Genomic DNA, 19,729 nt, shown 5'->3' on the forward strand with positions numbered 1-19,729 from the left:
GTTTCTTTTTGAGAGCAGCTCAAAAGGCGCCCAAAGGCCGAGCAGACGAGGTGCAACGAGCCTCTTTAGGATCCCTTTAAGGGTTTCTCCGTTTCCAAAAAATAAATTCAGAGTCAAACTGGAGCGGACTTGAGAGGATTGCGACTTGTACTCAGCGGTGTCACACTCGGTTAGGTGGACCATGTCGGCGGCCATGTTTCCCCAACAGCTCGATACATTCTTTTTTCCTCCCCCATCAGTATTTCTACTGTGTTCTGACACATGACCTTGAAAAGGATGGCTCAAAGGGACTGTGGGCCTTTTAGCGTCATGGGGATATTCAACCTTAAACCATTTCCGCGTCTCAATTGGACTTTTTGTGGACGTGAGGTTTCTGCACTGCGAGGACTGAGCATGTGCGATGGGATTTGATGTTTTGCACTTTTTGTGTAACGACAGTGAAGAATTTAGCACACCGACGGGCACATTCACTAAAGGATTGCGCACCTTTTGGAACCGTTAACCCTGCACAAATAGGACAAACAAAAACACTGATTTGTGTACCATTTGCATGTATTTAAATGAGATCATATGTGACAGTCCATTTCACAAAGATCGGTGCCAAACGCAGTTACAGTGAAGCCTTTATTTAGGAAGTGACAGGGTGTAATGTAACAGTTGTCATGAAAAATATAAAACTCCCCGACGTCTTATTTTTTTTTTTTTTAAATACATGAGAAAAAAAAAATGAACGGAAAAATACATTTATTATGTAAACAAATGATTTGTTCTCTCTCCCTCCGTTAAAAAATATCGGGCACCTTGCATTCTGCTGCAAAACTTAATGTAATATCATCAGTGAAGCGGACCTTGAGAAGTCACCTCACAAACTGGTAATAACACCTGCACCTCTTCTGTTTGTTGATGTGCTATGACCGCCAACACTGACTAAATCACCATTTACTAGTCAGTGCAAACTAAATCCTATGAAGACAGGTCTCTGGGCCCTGAATGGAGTCATGCATGTTTAGAGAAGCAGAAAACCTACATTGTAACCTTATGAAGCGAAAGGTTTACTGATACATTCACAGTTAACGTAGCTTGAAGTAAACTAAGTGTCATAATAAAATCTCAAATGCAGCTTTGACCCTCATCGCACTCCACTTAGTTTAAAAAGGGCATTAAGGCTCCCAGGTACACAGACAGTCCTTTCTAGTAATAAAAAGGCTGGTAAATTAGACCACTTTCGGGATTCACCAGCGTTTCCAAGGACAAACTCGCCCACGCAGAGCTACAGAAGAGTCATTTATTACTCCATTAGAAGAAATACAAAGATGGCAGAGAAAACTGATCACATTAGTCCTCTGAAAATAGAAAGAATAAAAACGCTGCTCACGCCGGGGGAGAATCCCCCACGTCAAGGTAAATGGTGACCGTCGAGATGAGGGGTTAACATCGGTTAACGTGCCTTGAGATAACCGCCGTGTTTTTCATTCCTAGATTCACACATTAAGGCTCAATTTGCTACACCAGGGCTGTCGGGCACGCGAGACACAGAGGGAGACTTCCTCGGCGCAGGGTCAACAGGGTCAACAGAGCACTCGGTGGCCGCGTCACAAACTTGACTGTGTGCTAATAATAGCCACATTACAGCTGGACAGGACAATTGAGTGAAGAGGAATAAGTGCTGCTGCTGCTGCACACGTCACCAGGTAGATGGGACAGTGATAGTTGCCCCTGTGCTGTGGTTAGCCAACAGGCCAACAAGGAGCAATACAACTATTGATTTACCAACCTCAAGTAGTTGAGTAATACAACTCTCATATCTGTAAATTAAGTCAGTCACAACCAGGAGAGGTTACCTCTTAGCTTAGAATATAGACTAGAAAGGTTAAGCTTGGCTGTTCAAAGCTAAACAAATCCACCTCCCAGCACATCATTAATAGGTTATTAACATTTATTAAAAATAAATAAAAACGTTTAAACCATACAACAAAGTGTAAAAAAAGGGGAAGTAAAATATTTTTCTCAACCTAGTTGTTTTCTAGCTTTGAAACAAGAGTTGCGAGTCGTTGAGGCTGAGAGACGTGTTGACCCAGTGTCTAGGAAGCCTCCTCCTTCTTGTCTTTAGTATTGCTGATTCTTTTCGATCCGTCTCTGGGAAAATCATATGAATTCGGATTAAGTTAGCAGAGGTTGAGAGAAAAGAAGCGAAGCATGGCGTACTAGTTGGATTTGCCCTGAGCACCACATACACACACACACACACACATATACCACAGACAACAACTAGCCAGCCAGTAAGAAACACTGGGTGACCCGACCCAGAGGTCGAAAACAGGCCTGATGTCGAGTCTGACCACTAAGCAAAACCAAATCTCATGAATACGTTCATGTTTCCTTCAAAGGATACAGTTTTCACTAATAAAGCGATCCACGTGTAATATAAGACACATTCAAGTACTTCCATTTAATTTGAGGAACTGATATTTAATTCAAAGAACAATGAGCGCCGCAGTTAAACTGAGCTCAGGGGGTGGTGCCTTTGAGATGGAGAGAGAGTGTGAGCGTGTGTGTGTGTGTGCGTGTGTGTGCCCGCGTGCGCCCAGAGGTGCTGGGTGTCAGTGTCTGGAAAGTCCAGTCCTTGGTGCGCTCCAGTCCGGCCTACACCTGGTTGAGGAAGTGAGCGCGCCCGTTGTCCTCCATGCGGCGGGTGAGGATTTCGCAGCCGGTCTCCGTCACCAGCAGGGTGTGTTCGAACTGAGCCGAGCGCTTCCCGTCTCTGGTCACCGCCGTCCAGCCGTCGGGCCACGTCTCGTCTTGCCAGCCACCTGAGAGTGCGACACACGGCTTTGGCTTACATCAATTAAACAGAGCTGCAGGAACAAACACCACTGCATACCTGGGAGAGGATAGAGTGGGCCTTTTAAGATTTTAATGACCCGTTTGTTGTGACGCCGCAGTAAACCCCTTGTGAGCCAGTCAACAAATCAAGCTTTGAGAGAAACGGTGACCCTTTTTTATTTGTTTTAATAGGTTGGGAATACAACCTACTTCTAAAGCCAAATAAACCATTTACAATCGCAATAGATTATCTGGTGAATGCAATGGGATGAAACTTGATTTGTTTCCCCCTTGCTTATGAAAAGTTAAGAGACATGTGGGTTTCATAGACGGCGATGTGATGTAGTACTCTAGCCTTGCTTTACGCCGCTTTAAATTTGTTTTATATAATTGGGCCAATTATGTCAAATTTATATTAATTGAAATGACTATTATCCTTATAATTATCACTATTGTTGTTCACACTATTCATACTGAAGTGTTGTTACACTCACCTTCACATATCATGGGCTCAATGGTGAACACGTGGCCGGGCTTCATTACTCCAACTGCTTTGTTTTCTGGGAAATTAATAAACAGAAATCATCCGGTCGTAAGAGGGCGTGCGGGACATTCAATGGCAACTTTCAGGAGATTTAAAACACGTGGCTACTCACTGGCATAATGTGGCACATTGGGAGCAGTGTGGAAAAGTCTATGGATGCCATGGCCGCAGTAGCTCCGCACCACAGAGAAGCCGTTGGCCTGAGCGTGCTTCTGAATGATGTTACCTAATTCTCTGTATCGAATGCCAGGCTTCACTGTAAAAACAGGAAGCATGGAGGGTTATATGCATTGGATATATGGCAAATGTCTAATACAAAAAGTATACTTTTTGTTTTTAAAAGGAACTATTACAGAATGAATACTACAACTCCGTCCACGTTAGCTTCAAAGTTGATAGAAAGTTCATTGCTGACCTTGGAAACTGTTATGACCATTCAATGAAAAATTGGTGCTCTCTGGTGGACAAACTATGTAATGCCCACACAGTTTCTGAAATTAATTCAAATGAATCTTCGTAATCTCTGTCCTGAAATGTCCTTCTAATATCCAATTATACCCCAACTAGTCCATCCATATAATGAAAGTAGGTGTGAACAAAACTCTGGACAAAGTGCGGTGACGGTGGAGTCATGACTGACATCAACAAAATGAAAGAAGTCGTGTTCCTACCTGAGTCGATGGACTGCATAAGGCATTCGTATGTGGTCTGAACCAGCTTCTTTGCCTCTTCATCCACCTCGCCGATATAGAAGGTTTCATTGAGGTCGCCATGGAAACCGTTGTGGTAGACGGTGATGTCCACTGCGCAAGGGGGAGACGGTGAATGCGTCAGAGCCATTGTGTTGCATGACACTAGATTCTATTGTGTTTAACACAAAGAAAGGCACCAGTATGAACAACCTGAAATGTTACGGTACGTTTTGGGGGCAAAACGTCGACCCAGTCGAGGCCAAACTAAAATGTTTTGTTTTTTTTGGAATTGGAATTGCTGCTGGGCAAACTGGGACTTCTCCCACTTATGGAGAAATATAGACAGCAGCAGAACTGACAAGCAAATCCCCACTGCTAAAGGTTAATGAAACAATTTGTCTTGTCGGGACCACGCAGCGAGAGAGGAGTTGTTGGCAAGCGCTCCATCGGCCACTCGGAGAGGAGTGGCGGATGGAAGACATCGCCTTTGTGGAAATATTCATAAAGAGACTAAAATTGGCCAAACTCCCGCTGACACCACTTCAAGATGCCGGTACAACTATTTGTCAAGTTCTTTTTTTTTTTTTTTTTTTTTTTTACTTCACTCTCTTAAATAAAACATTTCCCTGCATCCAAACTTAGCTCAACTTTCTTGAGCTGGGTTTGAAATTGCAAATATGACAATAGTGAGAAAAATGTGTTTCAAAAAACTAAAAGGAAGAATCTATTTTAGGTGCGTTTGTTGGGGATACAACAGTCAAGAAAGTAAAATAAATACATAAAATGAGGCACCGCAACTCGTCAAACCATGTAACATGCAGTGAGCATACCGTTGAGAATATCTCCTTCTTGTAATAGTCTTCGGTCTGGGATGCCATGGCAGATGACTTCATTGACAGATGTGCAGCAGGATTTGGGGAAGTTGTAGTAGTTGAGAGGGGAGGGGTAGCAGCTCCTAGCTGTGCAAGCCTGCATAGACAAAACACGTTGGTTATAACGATAGTAAGGCTGTTGGTGCCTTTGAGGCTTCGTCGGTCAAGTAAGCGTGCGCATACCAGGTGCACAGCGTGGTCGATTTCTTCTGTTGTAACACCCACTTTAACCATCAGGGCTGCGATGTCCAGGACTTCTCGTGCCAGCTGCGAATAACACAAACATTAAACTGGGCCGGGGGGGGACAGACAAACCAACCGTGACGTCAGTGACGGCCTGCGTCATTACCTTGCACACGACTCGCATGCCTTCGATGTCCTCGGGACAGAGGATCTTGATCTGCGACGTCCCCTTCAGGAACTGCTCCGATTCAGATATCCCTGTGTGAAGGAAACAAGGACAGACACGCGGCGTCATTCACACGTCAACAACACTCAGACGGGACCTGCCGGAGGTCTATCAACCTTTAGCCGCAGCCTCGACTCGGACCAGATGTAACAAACTCCCGGCATTGTTTTTACGTCATAGGTGACAGTTGACGACAGGCCATTTGGTCGTGTCGTGAGTAGGGAAAAGCATCATCACCCTTCTGTTATTTTGCAGTTACACTGCATCTTTACAAAAACATGAGCCAAAACCTGCTCTTTTCACTCAACATGAGCCACGTCTCGAGTCAAAGACTGGCTTCAAAACGATCCCACCAGTCACCACATGTACAACATTTGAAAAAGGGACTTAAATAATTTCACATCATGATTTTACTTCTGCATATTCCACCCACACAGAATGTTCAAAAAAATATTCTTTCTTTAAAAAAGAAAGAAAATTTGTATTTTTTTTTTTATTTAAAAAAAATAAAATAAAAAAATAAAAGGGACCATGTACTGTTTAAGACTTAACTTCCACCATTTGATGGACCGTAACAGATTATAGCTTTAAACTCATTTGCATCTGTAGTCCCTCGGCAGTGAAAAGTAAAGGATTGCCTTTTTGTCTGACTTCTTTGGAACTCTTGCTTTAAGACTGCTCGAGGCACGCGATGTGAACATCGTCTTTCAAATCCCTTTATCAAAAGTCAAGGCCCTTTTTTCCTAATGGTTTACAGCTCAAGCGTTCTTTTGTTACCACATTCTGGTATCCCACATTTCTAACCAGCGCTACGACACTAGGGGACAACTAGCTGCTCCTACACAGAATGAGGTACGACAGCAGCACCTGCGCAGAGGCAGGCTGCGATGACACTCGCACCGTTGACTCAGAAGGGGGACAGAGCAGGACCGTTGCTGCTGCATGGAGGAGAACAGAAGCACAGGCAGCCCGTGCAGTCGGCTTGGCAACGCGTGAGACCGCCGGCAGTTTAACTACATATTACACAAGATCAGAATTTTTGGCCTGAAAAGCACATTAAGGGACGTTATTTAACTAGATATTGTTCAAGGCACTGGAGTCATCAACGATTCGCTTATCTATAATTCATCAACTCAAAAAGATGACTGCTGGATGAACACCAACAGTTGCCTGGCAACGCAGACTTTAGACAGGTTTGTGTTAATAGTCCTCCTTTTGACCCACAGAGCCGACAGTGCGAGTGCAATAATCAATTAGACTTACTTACGCTTTGAGTAGCTGCTCAGGAGAGAAAAAAGGCATGAGAATCACAAAGTGAGCATATTTTTATGTCCTCAGGACTGTGTGCTCCACTTCCCCATGGGTATATTTGAGGTAATAACCACCATTTAATCTAAAAATAATAAATAAAAACTGTTCCAGATTTGACTTTGGCTCAGTAACAGTGCCGCGTTGAAAAATACTAGCTTGCAACAATTGTGCTTTAGTCCACGAGAAGGTATCACAGGAGGAATGAAAGGAGACTGTAACCATGACTACCTGAGTATGGAGCTGTGCAGTCAGATGACAAGGAGGTAGAGGTTGCCATGGTTGCACACTGAATGTCTTTCCCAGAGAAACAAGACCAGGTAAATACGCCAGGTTACAATTATAGGTGTCTTGTAATTTATTAACACCTGCTCATTGAAGCAGCGTGATGTGACGGCAATACATCTGGACCCGCTAGCGTATGAGAATGAGGTGTTGAGAAACACTGATTCCAGCTGAATGACATGTAATAATGTAATAATAATAAAACAGGAACTGAGGGATTGCATGAAATATAATGTATGTGCAAAGAACTCCTCGGAAATCAATTCTTAAAAAAAAAGAAAGAAAAATGCTATATTTTTCGGCACAATACCGAATCGAACTAAAGCCAACCACATGATACTACGAATCCTACTGAGAATACACATCTTACTACACATGCAAAAAATAGAAAAGCACAAGACACATTCATGGATGGCTGCTTTGTCTACTACTGAAATAAACAGAGACAGGCCCTCAACACCTTGCAGCTCAGAATGCGCCCTCAATCGTTTCTCCCGATACCTGAACTGGTGCATCGACCGACAATGTATCAGTGTGATAAAAAAACAACAAATATAGACATTATTCCTATTTTTAATAGCTGTATACTACTAACCTTGCATGAAAGGCCTGGTTCAGGTTAAACCCTTTGTAACACATGAACAAATACAGACAGAGAATAGACCTGTCTTTTGTCTCGACTGACAGATTTGTGTAATTGTGTAACAGTGTAATTGTGGCAATTTGCTCACGTTTTGCCAGTGCTGGCTGAAGCTACTCTCTCTGCTCGCACCAGAAAGAAGCGAGATGGCTCGCCCGTCGCATAAATCCATCATTGATTTCGGACGCAGCTGACAAAATGGTGCGACAACATGATGATTGGAACTTGCCGATACCCAACGGATAAAATTAAATGTGCATTAGAATAACAATCCTTTTTTTTGTCTGCTTGTGGATTTTCAAATGCCAGAAATGCATTTGTATAAAGAATGCAAACATATACTGTTATGCCGATCAGTCAGTTTTGGGTGTTTGCAAATACTTCTTATAGTCATCTCAGATTTCTGCATGTGTTTTGCGTTTCTACGTGACAAAGTGTTTCCGGTGATGCCAGGATAGTATGACTATGCTTCCAGGAAAACAATATGTTACACTCTGTAGTATTGATTTGGTCTTGCGTTTTCTTCGAAGAAAAAAACAAACTAAAACTAAAAACTAAAAGAAAATACAAAATTTTCACAAGTGGACCATGAGCCAATGTGATCAGCTGAAAACATATTTCCTTGAGAAAAGAGCACAGGTACCTCTGGGGTGATCAGCATAGTCAGGTCTTTGGATGTCACCGGGCACGTGCCTCATGGGAGTCTACAGCAGGAGCCGAGGGGAGGACAGAAACATTATGGAATTCACATAAACCAGCACATGGATAAGGAAATAATTGATGCAATCCACCATTTGTTATAATTCGCTGTTACTCTCTGTCTGTTCCTTCTTCCCCTAGGTTGTCCTCCATTCTTTATAGGAGGCAATTTGGTGTTACAATTTGTTCTGACACATTTCAGTATATTGCCCCATTTCGGGTTTTTCCATTTTTGTAACTATACGGTGTGGCGCAAGGACGGTTCATCATCTCTACTTCAGAGTTGATGTAACATGCCCGAGTTTATTCTTACCTTTCAGCTCACATTAGTGAAAAAAATTAGAAAAAAATTCTCTTTTCAGTTGCCACCATTGTTAAGGCTTTTTGCAGTTAATGATCGGGAAAATTGAGAGAAAAAGACAAGTGCAAATCAGTTTAGCACCACTGAGTGCAACCAACTGGGAACAAAAAGGGTGTCCTTGCTCATGCCTCTCTGCACTTGAGCCTTCTTTCCATGATTCACTTGAATGTGAATGTGTTACAACTCATAGCCCATAGTTTTATGAACAGCGAGAACTTACCAGTGGGTAATGTGGGTGTAGTTTCCCTGTGTAGCGGTAGCCGGGCCACGGGTCTGTGTTGATGTCATTCTCCACACAGTTCTTGGATTCATTCTGGTTCTTGTCGTCCTCTGACAAAACACAGCACAAGGCATCTGAAGCATCTGGCACCACCGCGTTAGTTCAGTCAAGGGGTATCTTGACTATCAAAACGAGCACTAATTGAACACCACATGTAGATTTAAAATGTTGCTTTCTAAAATACAAAAAACTCAACTTGGCACAAATGTACCAAAACAACATGCAACTTATTCACATACTGAGAACGAGTCCGCCTCAGGTGTAAACGGTGTACGGAACTGACAACGAGCAGTAATACATACTTGCTTTTTTGTGCAGCAACTTGTGAGACACCCAGCTCCCTTTGAAACATTCCTGGAAATGAAAACAGACAGAAACCCTAAATGGCGACGTGCAATGATAGACATTGTGCAAATTGAGCTCAAACGTTCACTTAACGAATGTTAAGTGAACTGTGACAAGCAGTGCAACACAGAAAGTGCCATCAAAATAAATTGGGGGGGATTTTCACAAATAAGCCTTTGAACCCATCACTCTGCAATGTATTGCTCCTCTCTGGGACAGTTAACAGCGGAGAAAGAGAGATGGGGAAATATAGAAAGCGGGGTCATGTTGCACACACACAAAACTGCAACCTCAGCAAAGATCTCGAGGGTCAAATACCATGGTACCCGCGAGATCAGTTAAACTGCCAACCCAACTCAACTATTTATAAAGCTTTTGAGTCAGAGAACATCGCAAGGCCCTTCTGTAGAGAGAGCAGTTGCTGTAGCTTAATGTGTAATGCTTTGTTGGCAGAGACGTTTCCAATGCAGTGTCTGCAACAAGAAGAAAAAGCATTGACCCCAAAAGCAGCAAAAAGTGTGATTCACTGGACTTCTTAAAAGCCCTCTTAGTATTTAAGTGAAAGCTGTGCTTGTCCCAATGCTCAGAGAAGATAGGGAAGTAGCTTCTCTCAATCCAAGTGTGAGGTGCTGGCGTTTGGGGATCCACACACAGAGAGAGAGAGAGAGAGAGAGAGAGAGAGAGAGAGAGAGAGAGAGAGAGAGAGAGAGAGAGGTCGTGACAACAAACGCTCTGTCACGCAACATTAACTCTGTGGCACTTCGCAGCCACAATTCCTCAGTCTGTGGCATCTTTACAACGCCTGACACCAATACGACAATGTGCATTATGTCACGCGGCTGTAGCAGTCAGCAAACGAGTCCCGCACTATGGGCTTTCTTTCCCCCATTTTGAGCAAGGGACGATACCGGGGACTCACTTTAGCTAATCAGCCGACAGTTAGCTAGCTTAAACGTGTTCCCCTCGGCCTACAGGCTCATTTCGGATGGCTGAATGCATTATTCCTCCTCTGAACAGGTTTATAATTCACCGCCAGAAAGCATATTCGTTGACGTTATCCAAATCCGTAATTAGCGGTTTGCAAAGCCCCTCACAGTTACACATGTCTACCTAGCTTGACAGTTAGCAGCCGCGTGATGAAAGAGAAAGGCCTAGGTGTGTGTGTGTGTGGCTACAGCCGACGCTCAAACTGGACAAGCCAAAAAAAATGCAGCAGTACCTGGGAACAGAAATAGGAGCCTTCAATACCAAGCTTGATACATGTAGGACACTGGAGTTTGGCGTCCTTGCTGCAGCCCTCTGTCTCACACTCCCTTCTAGCCTCCGTGCTCGCCATGCCTTCGTCTGTCGGAGGGGTGGAGTCGCGTAGAAACGGCAAGCCAGCCACGGCACACAGCGCATGTGCGCAGCGGGCAACGTCACGTTGCGCATCTCGGCCCAATCAACAGAAACTTTTTTCCAACAGAGATTTTTAAGATGGCGACCGCCGAGCCGGTGAGTACTTTTACGAGCGAACATATCAAACCGTTTACGGGGGAGAGGTGCGGCTTATTGTCGTAATTACAGGCCGGGCTCACGTTTAAAGTTGACGTGTAACTATAAACGCGTGTCTTCAGAAGGAAATTGGGAGTTGTTACGACCGCATTTGCTGTTTTATTTAGTCTTTAAACTGTCTTCTGTGCCGCGACCTGAGCGCGAGAGAGGGACGCTCGTGTGCGTGGAGATCTCCCGACTTGAACGCTGACGTTACCATTACAGCTCACCGACGTGCCGTTCACCTTTTGCGCAAGAGAGCCATTACAAAATGAGTCCCTGAGCTATTACTTAGCTTAACCGCAATACTACACACCTGAGTAACTATTATTCAAGACCGGTATGACTACTGTGAACCACCAGTAAAGTTAACATGCGATATAAACCGTCAAATATAAATACCAGTTAGGTTTTTTGTAACTACAATTTTGAGCTGTCAAAGTTGGTTGACGTTGCTCACTGCTGACCTCTACGATGCAATGTGGGCTACTTTGGTGGCTGACTAGTGGTTCACTTTAGCATAAAGTGCAGTTTTAAAAGTATATTTCACCCCCAAAAAAGACACACTATTCAGTGTATGAAATGCACGCCGAATTCAAGAATGGGTCCGACAGCGGATACTTTGTAAAAACTAAGCCGGTAGTTAGCTACGTTAACGTTACGTTACGTTTTAAACGTTATTTGAATGGATAGTGCGTGGCGTTCTTCACGTTAATCAACACACACACATCCGGGGAATGGACACAGCCGTGCCTGACAATGAGGTTCACACGTCCATTAGTATCTTGCCACCAGTAACGTTACTGGGTACAAATCGGCACGAGAGTTGACGTCGAAGTGGACCTGCGGCTTCACACACCGGCGGAATGTGTTCCAGATGTTCATATCGGGTTTCACGCGTTAACGCCCACGACACGGATTCTTGTGTGTGCGTGTGGTTTTATTTTGTGACGATAATTCGACTTTATTTTGTAGACAATCTCATTTAAGACATTATTGTTTTGTCCGATGGGCTCCTTCTAAATATTGGCTTGTATTTAAATGTGCCACCGTCAGCTGCTGTGGCTGAGGAAGGGTTCACTTTTGTAATCAACAGCTGGTAACGCGTTACATCAGATTATATGTCATACTACTATTACAGAATAATGTATTGTAATTGTAATAATAGTATTAATAATAACTATAGAAACCCACTGCATACCTCCCTTATATGTATCTCACCTCTCCCTCACTGCCTTTTAGGAAACCAGCTCAAGTCCAACCCTGCCTGATGAAGATGGAGCTGAGGAGACTGGACAAGAGATTGTGAACCCAGAGTCCTACATCAAACACCCCCTCCAGAACAGGTCGGGGTCCTTAGAGATAGCCAGTTAAATTGATGGAAGCCTTAGAATATGCATGTTTAATTTTCCAAAATGATGTCACGGGTACAGTGTCTAATGATCCCTCTCTAAAGCAGTACATACATATTCACTTTGACAGCAAAGAATCACATGTCAGGTCTGCAGAATTTACCACACTGTATACTATTGCAAGCAGTAAGAAATAAACTAAATATTTACAGTTTTTGTTTTATAAACCCACTATATTGGGAACCATTTCAGTGCCGGGATAGTCATAAGGGGTGAGAAGACATTGAACGTTTTAAAACATTTCCACTATTTTTTTAATGTTTGCCTTTTCATAACTGTTATGTTATACACCAAACGTTTGACAGGAATGACAGGAAATTAATCTGCTCATCCAATACTGAATACTTTTGATGTGCAAGAACATCATTATGGTCTTTCAGAACTTGCCATGGGGATTTTCCACACATGTTTGGACCTATACTTGATTATATAAAGAAGTTATTGACAGATTAATTTGTAATAAAAGTAATATTTTTAGCTGTAGTAATAGATGTGGTGTACCTGTTGAATTCAGAAGGTTCGAAATATAATGACAATTTGCCAGTTGTTTCTATTTCCACTTTAGAGACACAATGGAGAAATCACATGTTCAGATAATTAATTATTAGTCTGTGTCTGTGTGTGTGTGTGCTCACTGTATAAAACGTGGAGCGGTGAAAATGTGTGCATCATCAACTTCAGTGAAAAGATCGGGGACTTATGAGTCACAAATATCATTTGATCTTTAAGCATATATAGCTCGGGCACTGAGTGACCCGTCCTCCACACAACCGACCGAAGTGGAAGCGAGACATGAATTGATCAGTCGCCAAAAACAATGAACAGTAGGAAGCCCAGAAATTCACCAAACGGTCTGCAGCATGGAGCACAATAAAAACGTTTTAAAAAAATAAACAAAAGTATAAAAATATAGATATATTTCTTTTAATTAAAAATGGTCCACTTTTTTAGATAGACTGAGCAGTTGATTAAGAAATATCCATATTCGACTTGACACTACAAAAAAAAGTTACGTTATGTGAAAATATATTTGATTTACTTATTATCTTAGGATGATTTCTTAGTCTCTGGGCTTGCTCTGGCAAGTTATTTGGATTTTCCGTCACATCCCATTCGTCACATTTGGGGCGACTATGGGTAAGTGGTTAGCAGGCCCGTCTTTCAATCAAGGGGTTGGCAGTTCAATCCCTGCCCTAGTCGATGTGTCCTTGAGCAAGACACTTAACCCTGCATTGCTCCCCGTAGCTGTGTCTATGGTGTATAATGTAAAGTGTCTTTGAGTATCTTGAAAAGCACTATATAAATTAAACGGATTATTATTATTATTATTATCCCACACAAATACAGTCTGCTAAAGGAGAGACTTTATTTTGACCTGTCCAGACGGTTTCAGTGCTTTCCTCTCCATCCTAGAGTTCAACTCCCTTCTGTGCCAAATACAAATATGCATCAAGTGAATATTTTACACATATTTAAATTCCACAGGGATATTCATGTCCAAAAGGGTCAAAAAGAAAAAACAAAACTCAACAGAAAGCTCCTTCAGTCAGCTGAAGGAACAGTCGGGCCGTAAACACTTTACTGGTGTCTCGCGGCTCAGCTGTGACATTTGAAATACGTCGGTGGCGATTCAATGGCAAATAATTCCCACAGATTGACCATTGTAAATGACACATTAGTTTGGATAAATTAGTACAAACATTATTTTCCATATCGCTAAGTTATGCTAGTGTAGGTCAAAGAACATGAGCCTATTTGCATTCATCAATTTTATTGATCTGCTTATTTCTTTATAGGTGCATAAGGCTATCCCAGCTTGCATTAGAGGGAAAATAAACATCCCGTATAGGTCCATCTAAGAGATTATACAATACATGTTGCCTCAGCTGATGGGCCATAATCAAACATTCCAATATTTCACACACAAGTTGACAAGGAATAACCTCAAACCTACCGATGGGCGAATTGTCATATTTGCTCATTAGATCTTCTGGTATGCATGTGCGATGCCATTCAAGGGCATTCAATTAGTATCGGTTGACTTATTCCAATTTCGGGCATATATTTGCACTCAAACCCACTGACAGACTAGCTGCTTTAATAGATTTACAATAAACTTTTGAATTGCGATCGGACCACAGGCTATTCTGACTAACCGATGTTTCTGGTGGAGCGGCATGTCCGCCTCCTGAGCCCTGTTAATCAGCACGAGTGACTGACGAGGGAATTTCAAATCTTTAATTACAAACCAGTTTGCAGTTTGTTTTCCATGGACATCTCCATTCTCTATGTGCCTGCTCTCCATAGGAGTAGTTGACAATATGGCTCTTCTTTTTCTTTTTACATTCAAAGCTTTGGTTTTTGAAATATTATCATCACCCATAACATCTTTTGGAAAAATATGATTTATTGTGGTTGTATATATATGTAATTTCTGGTGCTATTAGATAGCTGCTTGCTCCCCGTTAATAAAGGTGCGGACTTTGCCGCTAAGCAAAATGGCGTTTTGGAGAAGCTGAACAATATAAGATAAGATATTACTTTATTCATCCCCAGGGGGAAATTTCAAGAAGCAGCAGCAAACACGTTTACAAATATACAATACAATAAAATAAAATAGCAGGGCATATTAGATTTAAGAATTTAAATAATAAAGAAAATTAAAATGTAAAAATGAAAGTGTAGTATAAAGTGAAAGCGGTGCAAGGTTTATTGATGTTCAATTTGAGCAGGATCTGGCCAGAGGTGATTTATTATAAAGTCTAATAGCAGTGGTCAGGAATGTTCTCCTGTATCAGGAATGTTCTCCTGTATCTCTCCATGTGACCGCGGTCCGTTGGAAAACGTGCTCCGCTGTCCCTGCAGTAGGTGGTGGAGAGGGTGGTCCGGGTTCTCCAATAATGACAATCATTTCTTCAGTGTCCTCCTCTCCACCACCTGTTCCTGATAGTCCTGTTTGCAGCTAATGATGGAGCCGGCCTTCCTCACCAGTGTAGTGAGTCTGTTGGTGTCTCCGGCTCCAATGCTGCTCCCCCAGCAGACTACGGAGAAGTACAGAATATGGCATTTAGCAGAATATTCTTGTTGATTTAAACATGTTTATTTGTATACATGTTGACTTTTGGATTGTGGGCAGACAATTGCAAACTATTCAGCACTGAGATAGTTCTCAATATGATTTGGATTGTGATAGTAAAGATTACATAATAATGTTAAATGCAACCCGATGCTGTGATATTGTTGCACCAAGCGCAGACACACAGGTTGCTGAAGGCGGTTGCTGAGCCTCAAACAAGCGTGACACCACATTCGCAATTAATTGGACCATTGGACAGTCGTTGGTATTATGTGCCGAACAGTTTGCGGGGCCTCTATACGTAGCTCATTTGCTCCGAAAGGGTCAATGGCGTTGGGTTTCTTTCGGTTAGCTCGTGCTCAATTAGGGGCTTGTTGCATTTATGCAAATTCCTCTGCTGTTTCTCGCCCCAACAGATGGTCCCTGTGGTTCTTCAAGAACGACAAGAGCAAAACATGGCAGGCCAACCTGCGACTCATCTCTAAATTTGACACGGTTGAAGATTTCTGGGCGTAAGGAGCAATAACTCCTCTTTTTTGTTTCCCTGTGCCTCTGTGGAGTGACTGAAGCAGTAAAATGTCGTGCTAGTATTTATTTCTTATACTGTGAGAGCAGCATGTTTTTGTTTTTAATGCTGTGCTCTCCGCATTTCAGACTCTACAACCATATCCAATTGTCAAGCAACCTCATTTCAGGCTGTGATTACTCCCTTTTTAAGGTACGTTTGATTTATTTCCCATTTATGTGAAAGCCGAGTGAGTGGTTCAAGTACAAATTAATCAGAAAAAATATTTGTGCACGCCAATATCCTCTCCGGGTGGACTCAATGAAACTAAAGGAACCACATTGAAGGGTATAAAACAACATTCTCTCGAAGTGGAAGAGCACGTTTTGAAAACTAAGAAAAGGCTTGGGCCCGCACACAGCTGATATCATTCAGACTGGAAACAAAATCTTTTGCTGGTTATTCATAACAAAAAAAACAAACCTTTTGTTTGTAACTGATATCCTTGGAAGGATAAGTGAGCCTAAGTTTTAATGTTGGAGTCAAATAAAGCTTGGATGAGCAGAGCGATACCAGATTGAATTTACAACTCAGACCTTCAGTCAAAACAACAGCGTCATTACTGGAGGGTAAACGGGAGCGTCTCCGACTAAATCTGTCTCCACTAAGTGAGCTCATCTGCAAACAAGCTCATTTAACCAGGCGTGATGACAGACAAGGAGACGGGTGTTTTGAAGTTCGGTAAGCTAATTGGCAGTCGGCTGTGAGCAGCCGCTAATTACACTGTTAGACAGGTGATGACTACGGCGGCGAAGGGTTTGAACTTTTCCAAGGGCAGGTAAGCTTGGGCCTTTTTTATTTTTTATTTATTTATTTTTGCTGGTCAAAAGAATACCTATTTAATTGGATTATAACCACTCGTCACATGCGCAGATCCTTTGCCTACATCCCATTAAATGGGAAACTTGTGCAAGCCCTCCTACTATTTTCAGGAAAGCTTTGGTTGCGTTACTGGAGTGAAAACATGATGTGTGTGTATATATACAGTATATACAGTATATATATACATTTTTAATGACATTTCAGGTAGCCTTAAGCAAAGTAAACAAAAGCCTTATACATAGTAAAAGTATACATTTCACTTTCTATGTTATTGACAAATTAATAGATTGCCTTTTTTGCAAAAGACTAACGAGTGAACTTCTCGTCACTGCAGAGCCGTCACTTTATCGAATATCAATACAATTTCACTTTCACTTTCTTCTCAAAAAACCCTTTGCTCTGCGAATGTTGAGGCAAGACGTCAACCAACATGTACAACCATCACTGGACACCTGTTGAGTTCAGGCTACCCTTTTAGTGTTCCAGCTGCAGACCTTGAACCAGATTCCCGTTTCGAGGTTTTTGGTGTAGTGGCTCGGAACAGTGCATTGACAATTTGTGCTGTCGCTGCAGGATGGCATCGAACCCATGTGGGAGGACGAGAGGAACAAGCGCGGCGGGCGCTGGCTGCTCACACTCAACAAGCAGCAGAGGAGACTAGACCTGGATCGCTTCTGGCTGGAAACCGTAGGTTTGGCTGTGGCCGCTGTGCTTTGTGTCCCGTCCGGTGTCGTTACTCAAGACGAGTGACACCAATGCTCTTTTTCTCGAGCCCCTTGCACACCACGCGGCCATTACACGTGTCCCACTGCTGAAATTATATATATATATATATATATATATATATATATATATATATATGTATATATATATATATATATATATATATATATGTATATATATATATATATATATATATATATATATATATATATATATATATATATATATATGTATATATATATATATATATATATATATATATATATATATATATATGTATATATATATATATATATATATATATGTATATATATATATATATATATATATATATATATATATATATGTATATATATATATATATATATATATATGTATATATGTATATATATATATATATATATATATATATATATATATATATATATATATATATATATATATATATATATATATATATATGTAGGTTGAGCTGATAAGGGGTGACAACGCAGTCAAATGAGAGCAGGTTAAATCCGGCTTGCCTGCTGCTCAGTCTGCACTCCGCACAGGGTTGTGGTGAGCTCTCTCGCCGCTCTAAAAGGTCACTGACAGTGATACAGACATCCAGCGAGCAATACTTCCCAGTTAGCAGAAGGCACTTATTTTACTGTCAGTGCTGCGACTGCTGATCCGACTGGGCCAATAGGTGTCCCTTTTCTTTCCAATGACATTCCCGCAAATTGTTTCGCCATATGTTAAGCCAGAAAAACGTACACGTTTTAATGATGGCGGACAATTAAAAACAAATGAGTTTTGTCGAGCTGCGAGACAGAGCTGTTGCGTTGGGGGAGTCTGTGCTCCTTGTTTCTAGAAAAAGTAAGAATGTCACTGTAAAATAACACAATGTAATATTTTAGAATCCTCACTGACTACATTTAGTTGCACAAATCTTCTACAATTCTTCAAAATATGACGATATTCGGAATTCGTTACAGCTCATGTAAACGGCATATTCCTCGCCAGCTCCTGTGCTTGGTCGGAGAGGCCTTCGGCGACAGCAGCGACCAGGTCTGCGGCGCAGTGGTCAACATCCGCACGAAAGGAGATAAAATAGCCGTGTGGACATCAGACTACGAGAACCGGGACGCCGTGACACTCATAGGGTGAGGCGCGTTTCTCCAGTGTCAAAGCATGTTCACAATCGTAAATGCAGGTGGCGGCATCCTCCGCAACCTCCTCTCATGGTGTCATTTCTCCGTCGACAGGAGCATTTACAAGGACCGCCTGGGGCTTCCTGCCAAGATGACCATTGGCTACCAGTCTCACTCGGACACGGCCACCAAGAGCGGTTCAACCACCAAGAACAGATTTGTGGTTTGAGAAATGCCCGATGTGCCTTCCTTTTCCTTTTCCTGTCTTAGTTGTTGTTGATTCATATGTTTACTTTGCTCCAAAGACTCTGCGGAAATTCAATCTGGAAGAGGAAAAGGGAAAAAAACAAGGAAAAAAAACCAAACAATTGTCAAATGTTTCCATAACCTGCCCAGGACTTGAACCACATGAAAGAAACAAAAAATAATTAAGTCCCCCATTAATAATGGGGGACTTAAAGTGCTGCATACTTTACTCAAGACATTTGTGTTGTTCTTCTTTAATGTCAAAGAATCCTGAAAATGCTAAAAATATACATATATAAATATATATAAGTTTACTTCTCTCCAATTTACTAGAGCACGGTTGGTTTTCTGTAACCCTTAATAACATGAAACTCTTAATTTATTTTTAATTTGCCTGCATATAATTAGATTTAGACCTGTTTTTTTTGCTTCTTTTTTTTGTGCCTTGAACAGTTGCACGTAATCAACCTTTAAAACAGTATTTTATGACTCATATTCATTTGAGTGTTAATATAATTAAAACATTGGTTTTGCAATTATTAGTTGTTGAACTGTGTAATACTTATTCTTTTTGCATACCTGTGATCGGTACCGTCCTTGTTCTAAATGACTTTCCTCGGACTCGCAGTGGTGCTGCATTGTAGGATGGAGACTTTTAGTTGCTGAAGCCGTTTACAGCAGACCGTCCAATAGATTCCTACCGATGGTCCACGTTCCCACTGTATGAAATAATACTAAAGGAGACACGATCGATCCTGGTGGGCAGGAAAGTCCCTTCCTCGGGCTGCAAGTAGCTTAAGATCCACCGTTCGCCTCAGTGAATGTGCCAAATTCAAACCTGCCCACCTCCACCTCATCATCCCAAGATCCCTCAAAATGTCAGCAAAAGAAAAAAAGGAACTTTGAAAGAAAAGGTTACTTTGGGCAACACGGCTTCCCATCTCAGTCCATTGCCACTTTT

The 19,729-nt window shown here is 41.9% G+C and overlaps 2 protein-coding genes across 2 annotated transcripts; one reads left to right on the forward strand and one right to left on the reverse strand.

The window, feature by feature from the left end:
- Positions 1–605: 605 nt before the first annotated feature.
- On the reverse strand, positions 606–10,626 carry metap1 (methionyl aminopeptidase 1). Its single transcript, XM_034563484.1, has 11 exons — positions 10,478–10,626; positions 9,216–9,267; positions 8,854–8,963; positions 8,217–8,277; positions 5,281–5,372; positions 5,115–5,198; positions 4,890–5,028; positions 4,039–4,170; positions 3,480–3,623; positions 3,318–3,383; positions 606–2,810 (listed from the first exon to the last, which is right to left on the reverse strand). Exons 1-11 carry the CDS (start codon positions 10,592–10,594, stop codon positions 2,644–2,646), a joined length of 1,164 nt encoding a protein of 387 aa, XP_034419375.1. The 5' UTR covers positions 10,595–10,626; the 3' UTR covers positions 606–2,643.
- On the forward strand, positions 10,624–19,310 carry eif4eb (eukaryotic translation initiation factor 4eb). Its single transcript, XM_034563486.1, has 7 exons — positions 10,624–10,752; positions 12,034–12,137; positions 15,696–15,791; positions 15,934–15,997; positions 17,240–17,353; positions 18,395–18,534; positions 18,637–19,310. Exons 1-7 carry the CDS (start codon positions 10,735–10,737, stop codon positions 18,749–18,751), a joined length of 651 nt encoding a protein of 216 aa, XP_034419377.1. The 5' UTR covers positions 10,624–10,734; the 3' UTR covers positions 18,752–19,310.
- Positions 19,311–19,729: the final 419 nt, after the last annotated feature.

This window comes from Cyclopterus lumpus, chromosome 22, assembly GCF_009769545.1.
Source record: "Cyclopterus lumpus isolate fCycLum1 chromosome 22, fCycLum1.pri, whole genome shotgun sequence".
NCBI lineage: Eukaryota > Metazoa > Chordata > Actinopteri > Perciformes > Cyclopteridae > Cyclopterus > Cyclopterus lumpus.